General features: G+C 44.0%; 1 protein-coding gene across 2 annotated transcripts in view; it reads left to right on the forward strand.

Moving 5' to 3' along the window:
• The first annotated feature begins 7,631 nt into the window (after window positions 1–7,631).
• LOC123993456 (complexin-1-like) overlaps window positions 7,632–20,999 on the forward strand; it is a 55,683-nt gene continuing 42,315 nt past the window's right edge. Inside the window, exons 1-2 of one of the 2 annotated variants that reach the window (XM_046295626.1) lie at window positions 7,632–7,815; window positions 8,963–9,078. In XM_046295626.1, the coding sequence (XP_046151582.1) occupies window positions 9,048–9,078 (31 nt within the window). In that variant the 5' untranslated portion in view covers window positions 7,632–7,815; window positions 8,963–9,047. Of the gene's footprint in view, window positions 7,816–7,842; window positions 8,032–8,962; window positions 9,079–20,999 lie in introns of those variants that run through there. The other variant, XM_046295625.1, reaches the window with a different exon arrangement.

Here is a 20,999-nt window from a genome sequence, read left to right on the forward strand (position 1 = left end):
TCAGTTAGTTCAACTTTAAAGGAGGCCTCATATTCTGTAGATCCATAGAGGTCCCTAGTGATGTTTAGCTTGTGAACTGCAGTACAAACGAAGGTATGATATTACAGTTTATTGTGATATACTTGCATGGTAAGTAATTCCAACCACACAGCTTTTGACTATGAGTGGGTTTGTTTGATCTTTGTAAGCCAAAATGGGCGAATGTCATGTAATGCACTGAAATGACATACAGTACAGGACAGTATATCCAAGGCACCCTGATGATAATAATTACAACAACAATAGTAACAATGATCATGATGGTGTTATGCAGGTGAATGAGGACCCAAAAGCGACTTGGCGAAAACAGAGTTTTTAATCCAGTAAAGTTACTTTACAAACAAAAGGCATAATACTACTCGTAATGACGAGAACAGACTGGAGACTTGATCAAGAACTGCAGGTTGCCTCGGGAAGGCACTTGAACGTAGCAGACTCAGACACCTGCTCACCACGCAGCATCTGAGGGAAACACGACACGACAGGGCAATACATAGACACAGCACGGTGAATAATAGACAAGGATCCGACAGGGCAGGAACGGAAAACAGGGAGAGAAATAGGGACTCTAATCAGGGAAAAGGATCGGGAACAGGTGTGGGAAGACTAAATGATTGATTAGGGGAATAGGAACAGCTGGGAGCAGGAACGGAACGATAGAGAGAAGAGAGAGCGAGAGAGTGAGAGAGGGAGGGGAGAGAGAGGGATAGAAAGAGGGAAAGAACCTAATAAGACCAGCAGAGGGAAACGAATAGAAGGGGAAGCACAGGGACAAGACATGATAATCAATGACAAAACATGACAGTACCCCCCCACTCACCGAGCGCCTCCTGGCGCACTCGAGGAGGAACCCTGGCGGCAACGGAGGAAATCATCAATAAGCGAACGGTCCAGCACGTCCTGAGACGGAACCCAACTCCTCTCCTCAGGACCGTAACCCTCCCAATCCACTAAGTATTGGTGACCCCGTCCCCGAGAACGCATGTCCATGATCCTACGTACCTTGTAAATGGGTGCGCTCTCGACAAGGACGGGAGGGGGGGAGGGAAGACGAACGGGGGTGCGAAGAAAGGGCTTGACACAGGAGACATGGAAGACAGGATGGACGCGACGAAGATGTCGCGGAAGAAGCAGTCGCACAGCGACAGGATTGACGACCTGGGAGACACGGAACGGACCAATGAACCGCGGAGTCAACTTACGAGAAGCTGTCGTAAGAGGAAGGTTGCGAGTGGAAAGCCACACTCTCTGGCCGCAACAATACCTAGGACTCTTAATCCTGCGTTTATTGGCGGCTCTCACAGTCTGTGCCCTGTAACGGCAAAGTGCAGACCTCACCCTCCTCCAGGTGCGCTCACAACGTTGGACAAACGCTTGAGCGGAGGGAACGCTGGACTCGGCAAGCTGGGATGAGAACAGAGGAGGCTGGTAACCCAGACTACTCTGAAACGGAGATAACCCGGTAGCAGACGAAGGAAGCGAGTTGTGAGCGTATTCTGCCCAGGGGAGCTGTTCTGCCCAAGACGCAGGGTTTCTGAAAGAAAGGCTGCGTAGTATGCGACCAATCGTCTGATTGGCCCTCTCTGCTTGACCGTTAGACTGGGGATGAAACCCGGAAGAGAGACTGACGGACGCACCAATCAAACGACAGAACTCCCTCCAAAACTGTGACGTGAATTGCGGGCCTCTGTCTGAAACGGCGTCTAACGGGAGGCCATGAATTCTGAACACATTCTCGATGATGATTTGTGCCGTCTCCTTAGCGGAAGGAAGTTTAGCGAGGGGAATGAAATGTGCCGCCTTAGAGAACCTATCGACAACCGTAAGAATCACAGTCTTCCCCGCAGACAAAGGCAGACCGGTAATGAAGTCTAGGGCGATGTGAGACCATGGTCGAGAAGGAATGGGGAGCGGTCTGAGACGACCGGCAGGAGGAGAGTTACCCGACTTAGTCTGCGCGCAGTCCGAACAAGCAGCCACGAAACGGCGCGTGTCACGCTCCTGAGTCGGCCACCAAAAGCGCTGGCGAATAGACGCAAGAGTGCCTCGAACACCGGGATGACCAGCTAACTTGGCAGAGTGAGCCCACTGAAGAACAGCCAGACGAGTGGAAACAGGAACGAAAGGAGGTTACTAGGACAAGCGCGCGGCGACGCAGTGTGCGTGAGTGCTTGCTTAACCTGTCTTTCAATTCCCCAGACTGTCAACCCGACAACACGCCCATAAGGAAGAATCCCCTCGGGATCAGTAGAAGCCACAGAAGAACTAAACAGACGGGATAAGGCATCAGGCTTGGTGTTTTTGCTACCCGGACGGTAAGAAATCACAAACTCGAAACGAGCGAAAAACAACGCCCAACGAGCTTGACGGGCATTAAGTCGTTTGGCAGAACGGATGTACTCAAGGTTCTTATGGTCTGTCCAAACGACAAAAGGAACGGTCGCCCCTCCAACCACTGTCGCCATTCGCCTAGGGCTAAGCGGATGGCGAGCAGTTCGCGGTTACCCACATCATAGTTGCGCTCAGATGGCGACAGGCGATGAGAAAATAAGCGCAAGGATGAACCTTATCGTCAGACTGGAAGCGCTGGGATAGAATGGCTCCCACGCCTACCTCTGAAGCGTCAACCTCGACAATGAATTGTCTAGTGACGTCAGGAGTAACGAGGATAGGAGCGGACGTAAAACGTTCTTTTAGAAGATCAAAAGCTCCTGGGCGGAACCGGACCACTTAAAACACGTCTTGACAGAAGTAAGAGCTGTGAGAGGGGCAGCAACTTGACCGAAATTACGAATGAAACGCCGATAGAAATTAGCGAAACCTAAAAAGCGCTGCAACTCGACACGTGACCTTGGAACGGGCCAATCACTGACAGCTTGGACCTTAGCGGAATCCATCTGAATGCCTTCAGCGGAAATAACGGAACCGAGAAAAGTAACGGAGGAGACATGAAAAGAGCACTTCTCAGCCTTCACGTAGAGACAATTCTCTAAAAGGCGCTGTAGAACACGTCGAACGTGCTGAACATGAATCTCGAGTGACGGTGAAAAAATCAGGATATCGTCAAGATAGACAAAAACAAAGATGTTCAGCATGTCTCTCAGAACATCATTAACTAATGCCTGAAAAACAGCTGGCGCATTGGCGAGACCAAACGGCAGAACCCGGTACTCAAAATGCCCTAACGGAGTGTTAAACGCCGTTTTCCACTCGTCCCCCTCTCTGATGCGCACGAGATGGTAAGCGTTACGAAGGTCCAACTTAGTAAAGCACCTGGCTCCCTGCAGAATCTCGAAGGCTGATGACATAAGGGGAAGCGGATAACGATTCTTAACCGTTATGTCATTCAGCCCTCGATAATCCACGCAGGGGCGCAGAGTACCGTCCTTCTTCTTAACAAAAAGAACCCCGCCCCGGCCGGAGAGGAAGAAGGCACTATGGTACCGGCGTCAAGAGACACAGATAAATAATCCTCGAGAGCCTTACGTTCGGGAGCCGACAGAGAGTATAGTCTACCCCGAGGAGGAGTGGTCCCCGGAAGGAGATCAATACTACAATCATACGACCGGTGAGGAGGAAGGGAGTTGGCTCGGGACCGACTGAAGACCGTGCGCAGATCATGATATTCCTCCGGCACTCCTGTCAAATCGCCAGGTTCCTCCTGAGAAGTGGGGACAGAAGAAATGGGAGGGATGGCAGACATTAAACACTTCACATGACAAGAAACGTTCCAGGATAGGATAGAATTACTAGACCAATTAATAGAAGGATTATGACATACTAGCCAGGGATGACCCAAAACAACAGGTGTAAAAGGTGAACGAAAAATCAAAAAAGAAATAGTCTCACTGTGGTTACCAGATACTGTGAGAGTTAAAGGTAGTGTCTCAAATCTGATACTGGGAAGATGACTACCATCTAAGGCAAACATGGGCGTAGGCTTGTCTAACTGTCTGAAAGGAATGTCATGTTTCCGAGCCCATGCTTCGTCCATGAAACAATCCTCAGCCCCAGAGTCAATCAAGGCACTGCATGTAGCACCCGAACCGGTCCAGCGTAGATGGACCGACATAGTAGTACAGGATCTAGATGAAGAGACCTGAGTAGTAGCGCTCACCAGTAGCCCTCCGCTTACTGATGAGCTCTGGCCTCTTACTGGACATGAATTGACAAAATGTCCATCAAATCCGCAATAGAGGCACAGGCGGTTGGTGATCCTCCGTTCCCTCTCCTTGGTCGAGATGCGAATACCTCCCAGCTGCATGGGCTCAGTCTCTGAGCCAGAGGAGGGAGATGGTTGCGATGCGGAGCAGGGAAACACCGTTGACGCGAGCTCTCTTCCACGAGCTTGGTGACGAAGATCTACCCGTCGTTCTATGCGGATGGCGAGAGCAATCAAAGAGTCCACACTGGAAGGAACCTCCCGAGAGAGAATCTCATCTTTGACCACTGCGTGGAGTCCCTCCAGAAAACGAGCGAGCAGCGCCGGCTCGTTCCAGTCACTAGAGGCAGCAAGAGTGCGAAACTCTATAGAGTAATCCGTTATGGATCGATCACCTTGGCATAGGGAAGCCAGGGCCCTAGAAGCCTCCCTACCAAAAACTGAACGGTCAAAAACCCGAATCATCTCCTCTTTAAAGTTCTGGTAATTGTTAGAACAATCAGCCCTTGCCTCCCAGATAGCTGTGCCCCACTCTCGAGCCCGGCCAGTAAGGAGTGAAATGACGTAAGCAACCCGAGCTCTCTCGCTAGAGTATGTGTTGGGTTGGAGAGAGAACACAATATCACACTGGGTGAGAAAGGAGCGGCACTCCGTGGGCTGCCCGGAGTAGCAAGGTGGGTTATTAACCCTAGGTTCCGGAGGCTCGGCAGGCCAGGAAGTAACAGGTGGCACGAGACGAAGACTCTGGAACTGTCCAGAGAGGTCGGAAACCTGAGCGGCCAGGTTCTCCACGGCATGGCGAGCAGCAGACAATTCCTGCTCGTGTCTGCCGAGCATGGCTCCTTGGATCTCGACGGCAGTGTTACGAGCATCTGTAGTCGCTGGGTCCATTCTTTGGTCGGATCCTTCTGTTATGCAGGTGAATGAGGACCCAAAAGCGACTTGGCGAAAACAGAGTTTTTAATCCAGTAAAGTTACTTTACAAACAAAAGGCATAATACTACTCGTAATGACGAGAACAGACTGGAGACTTGATCAAGAACTGCAGGTTGCCTCGGGAAAGCACTTGAACGTAGCAGACTCAGACACCTGCTCACCACGCAGCATCTGAGGGAAACACGACACGACAGGGCAATACATAGACACAGCACGGTGAATAATAGACAAGGATCCGACAGGGCAGGAACGGAAAACAGGGAGAGAAATAGGGACTCTAATCAGGGAAAAGGATCGGGAACAGGTGTGGGAAGACTAAATGATTGATTAGGGGAATAGGAACAGCTGGGAGCAGGAACGGAACGATAGAGAGAAGAGAGAGCGAGAGAGTGAGAGAGGGAGGGGGAGAGAGAGGGATAGAAAGAGGGAAAGAACCTAATAAGACCAGCAGAGGGAAACGAATAGAAGGGGAAGCACAGGGACAAGACATGATAATCAATGACAAAACATGACAGATGGAGCACTAACAAAGCCCATCAATTAGTTTGTTTGTTTTGTACATTACTCAGTGTGTGGGCCCATGTTGTTCATGTGGGCTCACTAAAAGCAACGGAGGACGCCACGGTGCTTGTTTTGCACTTGGTGGGTGGAGAGAGAAATATCAATCTGTCAATCTGTAATCCTGGCTATTAGAGGGCTTTAGTTTCGATACGTGCATCATCATCATCATCACTTGGGTTGCCATGCACACACTAACGTCTGGCTTTGAAACAAGGCTTGGGAGAGTATTGCAGTACCAGGGCACTTTATAGTCATGGCACAGTGTTGATTTGTCTGTGAACAACCTGCAGGCATGCTACTGTATTTTCATCTATAAAGTATGTACTTTAAAAGACATACAGATTGTCTACTGTGTGCATATGTGTCTGCATAGAGGTCACCAGCCAACTCAAGACAGGTACATATCTATGCCTTTTGCTAATTACACTGTTAAACTGGGAATGCTTCACATTAAATTGGGGATGATTTAACCCTACCCATCTCTCATCTAATTGGAGGAAAGGTTAAATCAATGTGAATCTAATAAGGCCAAGAAAACATTGCAAGCCTTCAAATGACTGCACATAGAATTCCATTCAATAATCAGTCAAAGGTTAACAGGCAAAGATGATCAGCTGAATCTGCTACTAATTCCTCCATCTTATTGGCTAAAGGTGGCCAATATTCTGCTATTAATTTTAAATGGCAGTAAATGACATAATTGTCCTGTTGAAAATATGGACACATGCTGACATGATGTTGCTACACTATATCTGCAAGGCCAATACAATGTTGGAGGACAAAGGGTTTGGGCCTAATGAAGGTTTGAACTAGGCCAAGTACCAATGATGAGCAGGGGTCTGATTGTCAGATTACATTTTTTTCGGTACAGGACCTCCTGTGTGCCTAATCATTTAATTCCATATAGAATCCCTATTAATTCAATAGGATCTCTGTGGGCCTAGTCTCTGTGGGCCTAGTCATCATTTAACTTTTAAAATGTATGACCTTTTTTTTGTGGCATAAAGACAACCAGTCATGATGTTTTCATCTGATTGTCAAATGATCACTTCAATGTGTTCCTTCACTATGCTACCCGCGCACGTTCATTCACACGCAAAATATTTCCAGCCTCCAAACAGTGGTGAATGGAATACACACAAAAAACAAATCACATACACAAAAAAACAAAAATTGTTATAATAATTGCCAATTGTAATTAGGTCAGAATGTACGCGTCGACTGTTGTCCGCGCGTGTCTTGGGTGTTGGTCCACTCGTCTCTGACTTGGCAAAATGTCAGTGTTCTCGTCGAACCACAACGCATTTTGTAGCGTAGGTTACACCACCGGTTTTCATGTCCATTCGCAAATGTTTACATGCCGTTGACATGCGGTAATGATAAATAACAGTACATTACCCTACCGTTTTCTTGACATTTTGTTTTAATTATTGTGATAGGCTATTGATTTTTACAGGCCATGTACCAGACCGTACCTTAGTTTCACCCCTGTTTAGATGCAATGTGAAACCTTTGTAATCTGATTAAGTCTGTGTCAATGATGTGAAAAACCAAAAAAACCGAGGTGCTCAAGAAACACCTGACGACGGATAAGTAGGCCTACACATGTTGTCGTGTGTGTGTGTGTGTGTGTGTGTGTGTGTGTGTGTGTGTGTGTGTGTGTGTGTGTGTGTGTGTGTGTGTGTGTGTGTGTGTGTGTGTGTGTGTGTGTGTGTGTGTGTGTGTGTGTGTGTGTGTGTGTGTGTGTGTGTGTGTGTGTGTGTGTGTGTGTGTGTGTGTGTGTGTGTGTGTGTGTGTGGCCTAATTGAAGGCTACCCTAGATGGATGTCACCTTAAAAGGATGCATTCAACCACATAGATACACAAAAGCAGACGCCTGGGACAATATAATGTAGGTCAGACATGGTTAAAAGGCAGCAAGGCAGGTATATAGCTGGTCATAAAAGCCGTCCACTTGGTGTTTTTGTTTTCTCGGCTACATACCGGTAAACTACTCAAGAAGACACCATTGGACCGAAAGTGGTGGGACGCACAAAGACTGGACCGCGTCAATAATTGATCGCTCTCTTTCGGTCAGAACGTGGGACGTTTCAGAAGGGAGTTCTACATGTGATTCAGTGAGTTGCTTCATCAGCAGCAGGCAAGGCAGCTGCAGTTCCCCTCGTAAACACACTCATATAGCCAGTGTGCAAGAAGGAGCAAGGACATACCTTTTTGCCAGGAAACAGGAGATGTTAGGCGTTTGCACTTAATATCATCGTTTGCCATTGCAAAAAAAACTTCATTTTTGAGAGTCTTATTGTCGTTTTTGATAGATTCCAATCGCCGGACAGGTAATTATTATGAGCGCTGAAAAAAACCCTGCTGTCGGGTTAACTATGTTGAAGGTTGAGAAAGGAGCTTTCCACCAGCAATGGTGCTGAAACCTGCCTTTGATCGAAAAGGAAGTGTTTCTGTATCACCGCAATCATTTTCATGGTGCTTTCACAAATGCAACGCTTTTATTAATCAGTTTTATGTTCAAATTGACTGATCATCTAAATACATACGCTATTTTTGCAATAGGCTACATACAATCAAAAAGGCATGGTTATTGTTCATGTAACAACATCGTAGGTTATAGGAATCAGGAACATTGATCGTTTAAAGATGGGTTGACAAACATTTGGAATCGTAAAAATATAAATTCTCTGTATTGGAAGTTTTCAATATGAGGAGGATTATTGTGTATTTTGGTCATCACCCTTCACCTCTGCGACTCCCGGGAAATGTGGAGACCTCTAAGAAATAGTTAATTAAGTATCGGTGACATATTTTAGACTTTGAGTAGCCTACCAATAAGAACACAAGTTTCGATATAATTCTCAATAACAAACCAGACATAATCAAATGTGATGTTTTAGGCTAAAAATTAGCATATTGATAAGTGTGTAGGAGAAGTGTAAAGCACCGTATTGTTATTTGTGCTCGTGAAAAACTGTACATGCATGATTGTGCAGGCGTCTGCGTTTAGGATATGAGGTCTGATATATTGACGTTTGGTGTCCTTCCTCTGGGCCCTAAACATTCAGTCTACCTGAGAGCTATTACCTGCTTATTTTATTGGTGCTAAGAGGCATATTCAGTTACTTACATCAATGGATTCTTATGGAAATATGGCTGTCTTAGTCTTTTAAAAGTTTCTTCCGAGTTAAGGGTTTCGGTCAGGACAAGTTACACGTTTCAGTGGGAACTCAATACCGACTGTTTATCTTTCTACTTTAGATCTGCCAATAAAGGACTATTTCTCCTGCTGGACCTGAATGTAAGATCGCGAGGATAAAGAAGTCAGGAATCAAAAGCCATCATCATGGATTTTGTTATGAAGCAAGCGTTGGGAGGTAAATTGCTAACCTTATGCTACCACTGCCTGATGAGATCATGTAGTCTTAGTCTGTTGTCTCTATGGGGAGATACGGGAGCGTCCGAGTGTCTTCCAGTCTTCCAGAATATAGGTCATGACGAGGTCCGTTAAGGCGACTAAAACCACTTTGTTTATATTGGTTAATGGGGTTTTGGAGATACACAACTATCATGTTATTCTGTTACATTTATAGTTATGTATATATTCTGTGAAAGACAACTTGGAACATAAACTATGCCAGTTCATCATTGAAGGCTATATTTTTCTTGGTGAAATTTGAACATGCATAATTTATATATTTAGAAGGTTTGGATGTTTATCGATAGATTATGTCGAAAATATCATAGTATTTTCAATAACCACTGTTTTGGTTATGCGCAATTTTGCACTGCATATCCAGCACTTAGTCAGTCCCCTTGTTGAGAGCTATTGGCAATTTTGCGCAATTCAGTATATGAACAGATACATTGCACATGTTTTTAAAGCCCGAATCCTTAAAGCGCTATTTACTCTTCCACGAAGTTCATCTGGAGCATAGGTGTTGAACAATTGTCCATCCAATAAACGAATACAGTGGAAGCCTACCTGTAGCCTTCCAATGAGCACCATTACAAACATTATTACTGTGCAGTAGTACATTTTGACTTTGTGCTACAGCTCCTTATCTTCCAGCTGCAAAAGCCTATCAACACTAATTTAATCTTCAACAATTTTATTAGTGCACATTAAATATGCATGATTTTATTTTCATAATTACTTGAGCTGAGATGTCCCTATGTGGGATTAGCATATAAAGTAATGCATTTTTTAATGAATGTAACAAATTGATCCTATCATCAATATGCAAATCAATCTAGTGGCTGGTGAAGTAAGTGTCTTATATGGAGAGGTGCTAAACCTAGAGATAGACTGTAATACAGTAAACCTTCTCAAATCCTTACACAGCCCCCTCCCTCCACACACACACACACACACACACACACACACACACACACACACACACACACACACACACACACACACACACACACACGCACACGCACACGCACACGCACACACACACACACACACGCACACACGCACACACGCACACACGCACGCACACACTCACGCACGTACGCACGCACACACAACCTTGCCCTTGCCATAAAAATCGTGACTTGACATGCATCCCTGTCATTGCTGGCTTTAGACAGCTGTGCTTCTAGTTCTGCAGTGAGACCTAACAATTCCAAAAAAACTACTGTCTTATGATGGATACGTGGGAGAAACCAACACTGACTGATTAGGATGAGAGCAAGGGGCATAGTTAAAGTGGCTAGTGATACATGTGTTACATAAGGAAGAGGAAGAGATGGGATTCATTTCATTAAACAGCTGCTAGATAAGGCAGTTTGTCAGGGCCTGTGGTCATCTGTACACAGCTACATCGATAAAGAAAACGAGTAGAATCCACTGAATTGTGTGCAAAGGGATTTCACACATGAGGAAATTGAGCTGTGGTGCCAAGGTCCTAACCTTCAGCAGTTTGGAGACATGCTCTTGTTTATTTCTTTCCTATTGATGTGGGAAATGTGTGTGTGGAAGAAGATTGCCTTTTGGTTAATGAAGTTTGGCTTGCTTCCCCATTGTAGCCCTTTACACTGGCGGATTTGGACACTGATACACGCCTAAATTGGAACGCAGTGGCTGTACAGTAACATGTTATTGCATTACGTCAGAGCTCTGACTCTGCCCTTCACAGTGATGTATGGGTTTTGACTGACAGTTGCGACAAGAAGTTGCCTCCCTCCCGCTAATTAGGCAACTTTTGAATTTTTTGTTGCTGTCTCAGTGAGGGAAGTGCTGTAAATGAAGATGACACTATGTATTTTGAAAGATGAGAAGTTGAGGAATATAATAAATACTGCCTTGATGTCATACAAGCAAGCCAAACACTCATGAGTCCAAATGTGCACTTCACTTTTCCATATCATAAAACGCATGTCAAATCAAATTGTATTTGTCACATGCGCCAATACAACAGGTGTAGACCTTAGAGTGAAATGCTTACTTACAAGCCCTAACCAAAAATGCAGTTTAAAAAAAGAAGAATAAGAAATAAAAGTAACAAAAAATTGAAGAGCAGCAGTAAAATAACAATAGGGAGGCTATATACAGAGGGTACCGTTACAGAGTCAATGTGCTGGGGCACCAGTTAGTCGAGGTAATTGAGGTAATATGTACATGTAGGTTGAGTTATTAAAGTGACTATTCATAGATCATAACAGAGAGTAGCAGCAGTGTAAAAGGGGGGGATGCAAATAGTCTAGGTAGCCATTTGATTAGATGTTTAGGAGTCTTATAGCTTGGGGGTAGAAGCTGTTTATAAGCCTTTTGGCGCCCCGGTACCGCTTGCCTGCGGTAGCAGAGAAAACAGTCTATAACTAGGGTGGCTGGAGTCATTGACATTTTTAGGGCCTTCCTCTAACACCGCCTGGTATAGAGGTCCTGGATGGCAGGAAGCTTGGTCCCAGTGATGTACTGGGCTGTACACATTACCCTCTGTATTGCCTTGCGGTCAGAGGCCGAGCAGTGGCCATACCAGGCAGTGATGCAACTAGTCAGGATGCTCTCAATTGTGTAGCTGTTGAACCTTTTGAGGATCTGAGGACCCATGCTAAATAATTTCTCCTGAGGGGGAATAGGTTTTGTCGTGCCCTCTTCATGACTGCCTTGGTGTGCTTGGACCATGTTATTTTGTTGGTGATGTGGACACCAGTTTTTAACCTGCTCCACTACAGCCCCGTCTATGAGAATGGGGGCGTGTTCGATCCTCCTTTTCCTGTAGTCCACAATCATCTCCTATGTCTTGATCACGTTGAGGGAGAGGTTGTTGTCCTGGCAACCCATGGCCAGATCTCTGACTTCCTCCCTATAGGCTGTCTCGTCGTTGTCTGTGATCAGGCCTACCGCTGTTGTGTCATCAGCAAACTTAATGAAGGTGTTGGAGTTGTGCCTGCCCGTGCAGTCCTGAGTGAACAGGGAGTACAGGAGGGGACTGAGCATGCAACCCTGAAGGGCCCCCGTGTTGAGGATCAACGTGGTGGATGTGTTGTTACCTACCCTTAACACCTGGGGGCGGCCCGTCAGGAAGTCCAGGATCCAGTTGCAGAGGGAGGTGTTTGGTCCCAGGGTCCTTAGCTTATCGATGAGCTTCGAGAGCACTATGGATTTGAATGCTGAGCTGTAGTCAATGAATAGAATTCTCACATAGGTGTTTCTTTTATCCCGGTGGAAGATGGCAGTGTGGAGGGCAATATAGATTGCATCATCTGTGACCAGCCTTTCAAAGCTGACCAGCCTTTCATGACCAGCCTTTCATGGCTACAGATGTGAGTGCTACGAGTCGGTAGTCTTTTAGGCAGGTTACCTTAGTGTTCTTGGGCACAGGGACTATGGTGGTCTGCATGAAACAAGTTGGTATTACAGACTCAGACAGGGAGAGGTTGAAAATGTCAGCGAAGACACTTGCCATTTGGTCACTCCTCAATGCCATCGGAAGAATCCCAGAACGTATTCCAGTCTGTGCTAGCAAAACAGTCCTGTAGCTTAGTCATATACAGTGTTTGTGATCACTGTGTTTGATCACTGTGTTTGATGTACAGTTGCAAGATGACATGGCGTCATACCCTGGGTTGTTCTCAACAGAATGAGCCTATGTTTGTCGATTGTGAATAAAATTTGCCATGTCACATGCACAGTGATGAAGCAAAATTTTGCGGCCACTGCAAGGTTCGAGCAAGGCCCCCCTCCAACCCATGTTTAATATGATACATATTTCTTGCCATGGCGCCGAGATAAACATTTGCAGTTTTATAGCTAATCTCATGTTATTTTACATATCTTGCCATGAGGCTGTGAGAAAATGGTGCTCTTTTAGAGCCCAGCGATTCTTGAGGACAATCTTCAATTTTTTCTCACAAATATTTGTCTTAATATTTTGATAGATCAAAGTATCACCATGTAAAGGAACAACCTCCTATTTTTGTCCATAAAATCCCACGAACTGTATTTATTTGAACTCCATTAGACACCATAAAAGGCAGTTCATTTGAAATATTATTGTACAACAAGTGTTTAAAAGCCTTGATTGTTTAATTCTAACACTCAAATACGTTATACAAATCTCCAAATTTCTTCTTATTTTGTTTTATAGCGCTGGTAAATGCTTCAGGGCTAATTCCGTTAGCATTTTGGCATGATTTTCTAGATTTACAAACATAAAACAACATTTCAAGAGCATTATCCCTTAGGTCTAGCACAGCAAATACTTCCATTGTTTAAGCATATGTTGCAGAACAGTGATTCCAATATCCTAAGGGGGTTAGCCATCAGTGATGGTGTTGACAAGTTACTGACGGAGTAGACAACAGATACTCAAAACAGACATATTATTGCCTCCAAAAAGAAAAGTTCAATGCAAACATTTGTAAAACATGGACAATTATTCATTTGAAAACCCCCAATAAAAACATCAGATCTTTTAGCATTCTGACGGAGTGCACTTTGGACACAAACCTGACATTGTTGTTTTACGGAGTTGACAAAAATATTGTTTTTCTTCTTCATTCAAGTGGTATTCACAGTAGCAATTTAGTTTTTTCCTCAGTTGCTTTATGACACTAAAACCTAAGTAAATGCAACATATTTGAACCAAAAGTCATATTTTTATTTTAATCTGTCAAGCAGATTGAATTGTCAGTTTATGGTTGTGACCATGGTGATTCTAATATTGTTTGTTTAAATCTATCAAAAGTAGAGAACCCTACAGGCCATGAGTGGTCTTGTTACACTACATGCAATGAAGACATGAATAAGGTGTCCTTATGGTGTTGCTGACAATGCTCATTCCTGATTCATTTTATACAAATCAGACGGAGTTGGCCATATCTCCAGACACATATTTTAGGAATCAATGTTTTGATAGAAATATTCTTTCACAGAGGGCCATTTAATATCCATTATCGGCAGTTGTTCAAATTTGTTTGTTTGTTGATATTTTGAAATTGGGATCCTTTGCTCCAGGCAAAGGAATTTTCAGGCATAGAGCTAACATGGAAATGAATAATATTTCAAGTATTTAGAAAATTTAAAAAAACATATATTTCTCCTTAAAAAAATCCCCTAAATGTAAACTTTAACCTAAAAAATGCAAAAAAATGCTTTTTTGAATTTTTTTTTACCATGAAAATAAATATTCCCTGCCAGACAAGGATTATCTCGACTTTCAAGAATCCCTGAGCTAATTTCCTGCTATTCTATGTATGTCACGCCCTGACCTTAGTTTTCTGTTTTCTGTATTATTTTGGTCAGGTCAGGGTGTGACGAGGGTGGGTATGCTTGTTTGTCCTGTCTAGGGTTTTTGTATATCTAGAGTGTTTGTTAGTTAGTTAGTTTGTTTGTTAGTCTACGTCTATGGTGGCCTGAATTGGATCCCAATCAGAGCTTTCGCCAGTGCACACGCACCTACGCATCTTTCTATGCGTGTCACGTATACTCCCTCTCCGGCGCTCGAGGTCGTCAGGCTGCTCGTTATTATGCACACCTGTCACCATCGTTACGCTCATCAGCGCCTCATCAGACTCACCTGGACTCAATCACCTGCCTGATTACCTTCCCTATAACTGTCACTCCCTTTGGTTCTGTCCCTAGGCCTTATTCACTCTGTTCGTGTTTCATGTCTGTACGCTACTCTTGTTTCTGTGTTGTTCCATATTCGTTTTTTATTAAATATTCAGTCCCTGTACTTGCTTCCCGACTGCTAGCGTACATGTTACAATGCAGATCAAATTATGGTCCGTTTCCCTGAATTGCATTGTGAAACACTGTAATATAACATAACTTTGCTAGTCATGTTGGAAATTAAACAGGCTTTCAAATGATGCCCATTGCGATTTACAATGGACCGTTTTTGGATTGCGTAAACAACAACAGTAATTGTGTGAGGGCTGGGATGCAGGTGTTGTGCTTTCTCTAGCTCCTGAACGGCACAGCTAGGAGAGCTCCAAAAAGCCCCTTATAGTTGAAGACTCTTCTTTGAGTCAACAAAAAAGTGCATTGATATTACTCAGTAACTGTGCACACTTTGGAGAGGTGTACTATATGGCCACTTGAAGACACCAGTTAGTACTCTCACTCAAACCATTGTAATTTGTTTGTCTTATGTTGCACTCACCCCACATTTCCAGGAATATTCTTATCATGTTACTTGTTACTATTTGTATCATGTTACTGATGTGTATCATGTTACTATTTTCAGATTTCGTTATCAACAAATGCGGCGAAAAGTACAATAAATGTCAAATGCACATAAAATCAACAGTGTAATGTTTGGATTCAGTCAGGTGAACTGTTGTGTCCTCATTTGGTCAAATAATTTCCCCATGATCTCCAAACTGTTCCCTTTCAATGGTTACCATGGTTATGCATGTGCTTTTCATATTTCTTCTGTAAGAAACATTTCAATTTTGGGCAGCAGATAGCCTAATGGTGTTTAATTAGGATTAAATGCCCGAATCCCCTAGCCGACTACGTGAAAAATCTGTCAATGTTCCTTTGAGCAAGGCACTGAACCTTAATTGATCCTGTAAGTCGCTTTGGATAAGAGCTAAATGACAGCATTTAAAAAGTATGATTTTTTGCCCTATCCATAAACAGGGCCTTCGGAAAGTATTCAGACCTCTTCCCCTTTCCACATTTTGTTACGTTACAGACTTATTCTAAAATGGATTAAACAATATTTAAATATTTTTCCTCATCAATCTACACACAATATCCCATAATGACAAATAGTTGCACATTTATCCACAAAAAATAACTGAAATACCTTATTGACATAAGTATTCAGACCCTATGCTATGAGAATTGAAATTCAGTTCAGGTGCATCCTGTTTCCATAGATCATCCATGAGATGACTTCATTGGAGTCCAACTGTGGTAAATTCAATTGTTTGGACATTATTTGGAAAGGTACACACCTATCTATATAATGTCCCTCCTTGAAAGTGCATGTCAGCGCAAGAACCAAGCCATGAGGTTGAATGAATTGTCCTTAGAGCTCCAAGACAGGATTGGATTGTGTCGAAGCACAGATCTGGGGAAGGGTACCAAAACATTTCTGCAGCATTGAAGGTCCCCAAGAACACAATGGCCTCCATCAATCTTAAATGGAAAAAGTTTGGAACCACTAAGACTCTCCTTGGAGCTGGCCCCCGGCCAAACTAAGAAATCGGGGGAGAAGGGCCTTGGTCAGGGAGGTGACCAAGAACCTGATGGTCACTCTGACAGAGCTCCAGAGTTCCTCTGTGGAGATGGGAGAACCTTCCACCAAGGACTCTGTGGGCTCTCCTTCTCCGTGGCCGATGTAAGGCATTTAAGGCATTTAAGCGCTTTAACCCTTGCAAAAATGCCGGCCCAGACGGCATCCCTAACCGCGTCCTCAGAGTATGCGCAGACCAGCTGGCTGGAGTGTTTACAGACATATTCAATCTCTCCCTATTCCAGTCTTCTGTCCCCACTTGCTTCAAGATGTCCACCATTGTTCCTGTACCCAAGAAAGCAAAGGTAACTGAACTAAATGACTATCGCCCAGTAGCACTCACTTCTGTCATCAAGAAGTGCTTTGAGAGGCTAGTCATTTAAGGATCATATCAACTCTACTTTACCTGACACCATAGCTCCACTTAAATTTGCTTACTGCCCCAATAGATCCACAGATGACGCAATCTCAATACAATAAATGCAAGCTCAGGATATGTAGTTTCCAGTTTGCATAAAGTCCAGTGAGTTCTTTGAGGGCCGTCGTGGTATCAGCTTGAGGGGGAATATACACGGCTGTGACTATAACCAAATAAAATTATCTTGGGAGGTAATATGGTCAGCATTTAATTGTGAGGTATTCAGATCAGGTGAACAAAAGGACTTGAGTTTCTGTATGTTTTCACAATCACACCATGAGTAGTTAATCATGAAACATACAACCCGCCTTTCTTCTTCCTGGAGAGTTCTTTATTCCTGTCTGTGCGATGTACTGAGAACCCAGCTGGCTGTATGGACAAAGACAGTATATCCTGAGAGGGCCATGTTTCAGTGAAACAGAATATGTTACAATCCCTGATGTCTCTCTGGAAGGAGATTCTCGACCTGAGCTCGTCTACTATATTATCCAGAGACTGAACATTAGCAAGTAATATACTTGGAAGAAGTGTATGGTGTGTGCGCCTCCCGAGTCGGGCTAGAAGTCCACTCCAAATACCTCTTCTCAGCTGGCGGTGTTTTGGATCAGCCTCTGGAATCAGTTCAATTGCCCTGAGGGGTATATTCCCGGAAAATGCTGGTGAGTTACCTCCCCCTCTGATATCCAAAAGTTATTTCCTTTTGATTACAAAAGGTTTTCCTACTAATTATTTGCCTCCTTTTGAAAATGTCAATGTACACTACATGCCGGTATGTGGACACCTTCTCATCAAACATCTCATTCCAAAATCATGGGCATTAATATGGAGTTGGTCACGACTTTGCTGCTCTAACAGCCTCTACTCTTCTGGGAAGGCCTTCCACTAGATGTTGGAGCATTGCTGTGGGGACTTGCTTCTGTTCAGCCACAAGAGCATTAGTGAGGTCGGACACTGATGTTGGGCGATTAGCCTTGGCTCGCAGTCGGCGTTCCAATTCATGACAAAGGTGTTCGATGTGGGTTGAGGTAGGGGCTCTGTGCAGGCCAGTCAAGTTCTTCCACACCGATGTTGACAAACCATTTCTGTATGGACCTCGCTTTGTGCAAGGGAGCATTGTCATGCTGAAACAGGAAATGGCCTTCCCCAAACTGTTGCCACAAAGTTAGAAAAACAGAATCGCTTAGAATGTCAATGTATGCTGTAGCATTAAGATTTCCCTTCACTGGAACTAACACCATACCCAAACCGGGTGCACGCGTGCGTCCATGCGTGCCAACGTGCGCAAATTGATTTTGACCCCCCCACACGAAACGCGATCAAGAGACACCGGTTGAAATATAAAAACAAACTCTGAACCAATTATAAGAATTTGGGGACAGGTCGAAAAGCATTAATTTGTCCTATTTAGCTAGCTTGCTGTTGCTAGCGAATTTTTCCTGGGATATAAATGTTGAGTTGTTATTTTACCTGAAATGCACAAGGTCCTCTACTCCGACAATTAATCCACACATAAAACGGTCAACTGAATCGTGTCACGTTGAATGTCACTGAGCTCTTCAGTAAGGCCATTCTACTGCCAATGTTTGTCTATGGAGATTGCATGGATGTGTGCTTGATTTTTATACACCTGTCAGCAACGGGTGGAGCTGAAATAGCTGAATCCACTCATTTGAATGGGTGTACACATACTTTTGAATATATAGTGTAATAACAAGCTGTAACGATTTTCTTCTGTGGACGAAGGATCGGACCAAAGCGCAGCGTGGTTAGAGTTCAACATGTTTAATAAAGACCATAAACGTGAACACTACAAAATACCAAAACAACAAATATGAAAAACCAAAACAGTCCTATCTGGTGCACAGACACAAAGACAGAAGACAACCACCCACAAAACCCAACACAAAACAGATTACCTAAATATGGTTCCCAATCAGACACAATGACTAACACCTGCCTCTGATTTAGAACCATATCAGGCCAAACATAGAAATGGGAAAACTAGACACACAACATAGAATGCCCACTCAGCTCATGTCCTGACCAACACTAAAACAAAGAAAACACAAAAGAACTATGGTCAGAACGTGACACAAGCCACTGTAATCCACTTTTGATCACATTTAGAATGCTCAGTCGGGCATCAGTCCTAAAAAGAATATTACAAAATATTGTGACAAAACATGCAACCCATGAATAAGAGATTGGGTGATGCATAGTCCTTAAACCCCACCACTACAAAGGGTAGAGCTACAGAAGTAATGGACTGGGTGGAAGAGAAACACAGCAATCTCTAAATGATTGATGTATTGGCAGCTGCCTTCATCAATCCTGTGAGGTCTGTCTTTGGCATGTCCCATTAAGGTCACTATGTGTTGTCCGTGCTCATGTTATAATGATGATAGATTCCTTCCACTGTAGTGGGAGAGAGGTTAGATTGACCAATGACCACTAGAGGTAAAATCCCAAGAGGGGTGCGCTGCGGACTGCTGTCAATCAAAGCTCGTAATCTGGATTCCTGGTGTTAAAATCTGTTTGTTTGGTTAGTGAATATCTGAACCCCGGATTGTGCATCTATGTATAAATAAATTCAATTAGGAAGTAATGTACTAAATAGATATGCAGAAACATAATAGCAGTGGCACTATTATAATTGCTGTAACCACAATCATTACCATCATCATTATTACAATAATCCCAATTCTCCGAACCCACGCTCAGCAGACCGTGGAGTCAAATAAGATTTTATTACCCTAACTACAGTACAATAACAAAACCGCTTCCTTAGCTTCCGTGGAGCTAATTATGTTTCCAAATGGCTCTTTTCTTTTAGTGTGGAGTTGGAATCAAAACAGTCTACCTGTGATTCCGGGGAGTCGAGTGTGTGTGTGCCGCATGAGCGCTGCCGCTTACTAATTTAGAAACAGCTAATAGTGTATACTATTCAATGAGTGTGTGTTTGTGTGTGTGTGTTTGTGTGTGAATGACCAGGAAGTTAGCGGCAGTATCACGGGGGGGGGGGGGTGACAGAATCAATATAGCATCCATGACGAGGTGGCCAGGAGGGGATCCACATGCACTGCTGTGGGTTCAATGGAGAGATGAAATGTAGAGGTTGGGTTACTGGGAGATAATGGTGACATCCTCCTTAAATAATGAATGTTTATTTTCTTCTCTCAACAGGAGGGTTACTGATATAGCACGTCTAGGAGTTATACAGCACCATCAGGAGGAAATAGCTGTTGAAATGAAAGGGAGATGGCCGCTGAAATGAATGAGAGATAGCTGTTGAAATGGAAGGGAGATAGCGTGTGAAATGGATAAATGGTTTAATTTGCTCTGAATTTATTGTATTTTTGGCTCAGAGTCGTACCTTCTCGTACACTCACTCACTCCCCCCTCTAACACACAAACCTGCAGCATATTACAACATATTGTCTGTTTTACCATGATGTTTCCCAACCCCTCTGTGCAGACGGGCTGAGGCGGATGTGTTGGGTTGTAGTTCAGACAGGCTGTGTCCAGCATGGAGAGTTCTTTAGGGTTCAGCAGCTGTACATTCTACTCCTGGCCAGCCCACTTGGCAGTGCTGGCCCTTGTTGGCTGTAGGCAGTAGGGATTACGACTGTGCTGTAGACCCCTCATACCATCCTGGGGACCAGAGAAGACACCAGCCACAGCAGACACGAACGAGCACACACACACACACACACACACACACACACACACACACACACACACACACACACACACACACACACACACACACACACACACACACACACACACACACACACACACACACACACACACACACACACACACACACACACACACACACACTGACAAAGCCATTATTCACAGAAATACAAAAGGGAAAGTTCAATATACACAATTAAAACTAATAGCTAGACACACACATATTACTCTCGCACATATGCACGTCACAGATGGGCTAACTTTCCTCTGCTCCGTCTGAGCGTGCCGTGTTGGAGTGACTCATTTGTTTGGCCTGGATATTTGAACCTATATTACGGCAATTCAACACAAAATGCTCAATTCAGTTTAGGTCATAAAGCTCCTTCAGTGAGAAAAGCAGACAATGCTTTTTCACACAGTTCCAACAACTTCAGAGCTTGGTGTAGATTCACTTAGAGTATGAACTGATCTCATACAGATG

This window comes from Oncorhynchus gorbuscha, linkage group LG13, assembly GCF_021184085.1.
Source record: "Oncorhynchus gorbuscha isolate QuinsamMale2020 ecotype Even-year linkage group LG13, OgorEven_v1.0, whole genome shotgun sequence".
Classification (NCBI taxonomy): domain Eukaryota; kingdom Metazoa; phylum Chordata; class Actinopteri; order Salmoniformes; family Salmonidae; genus Oncorhynchus; species Oncorhynchus gorbuscha.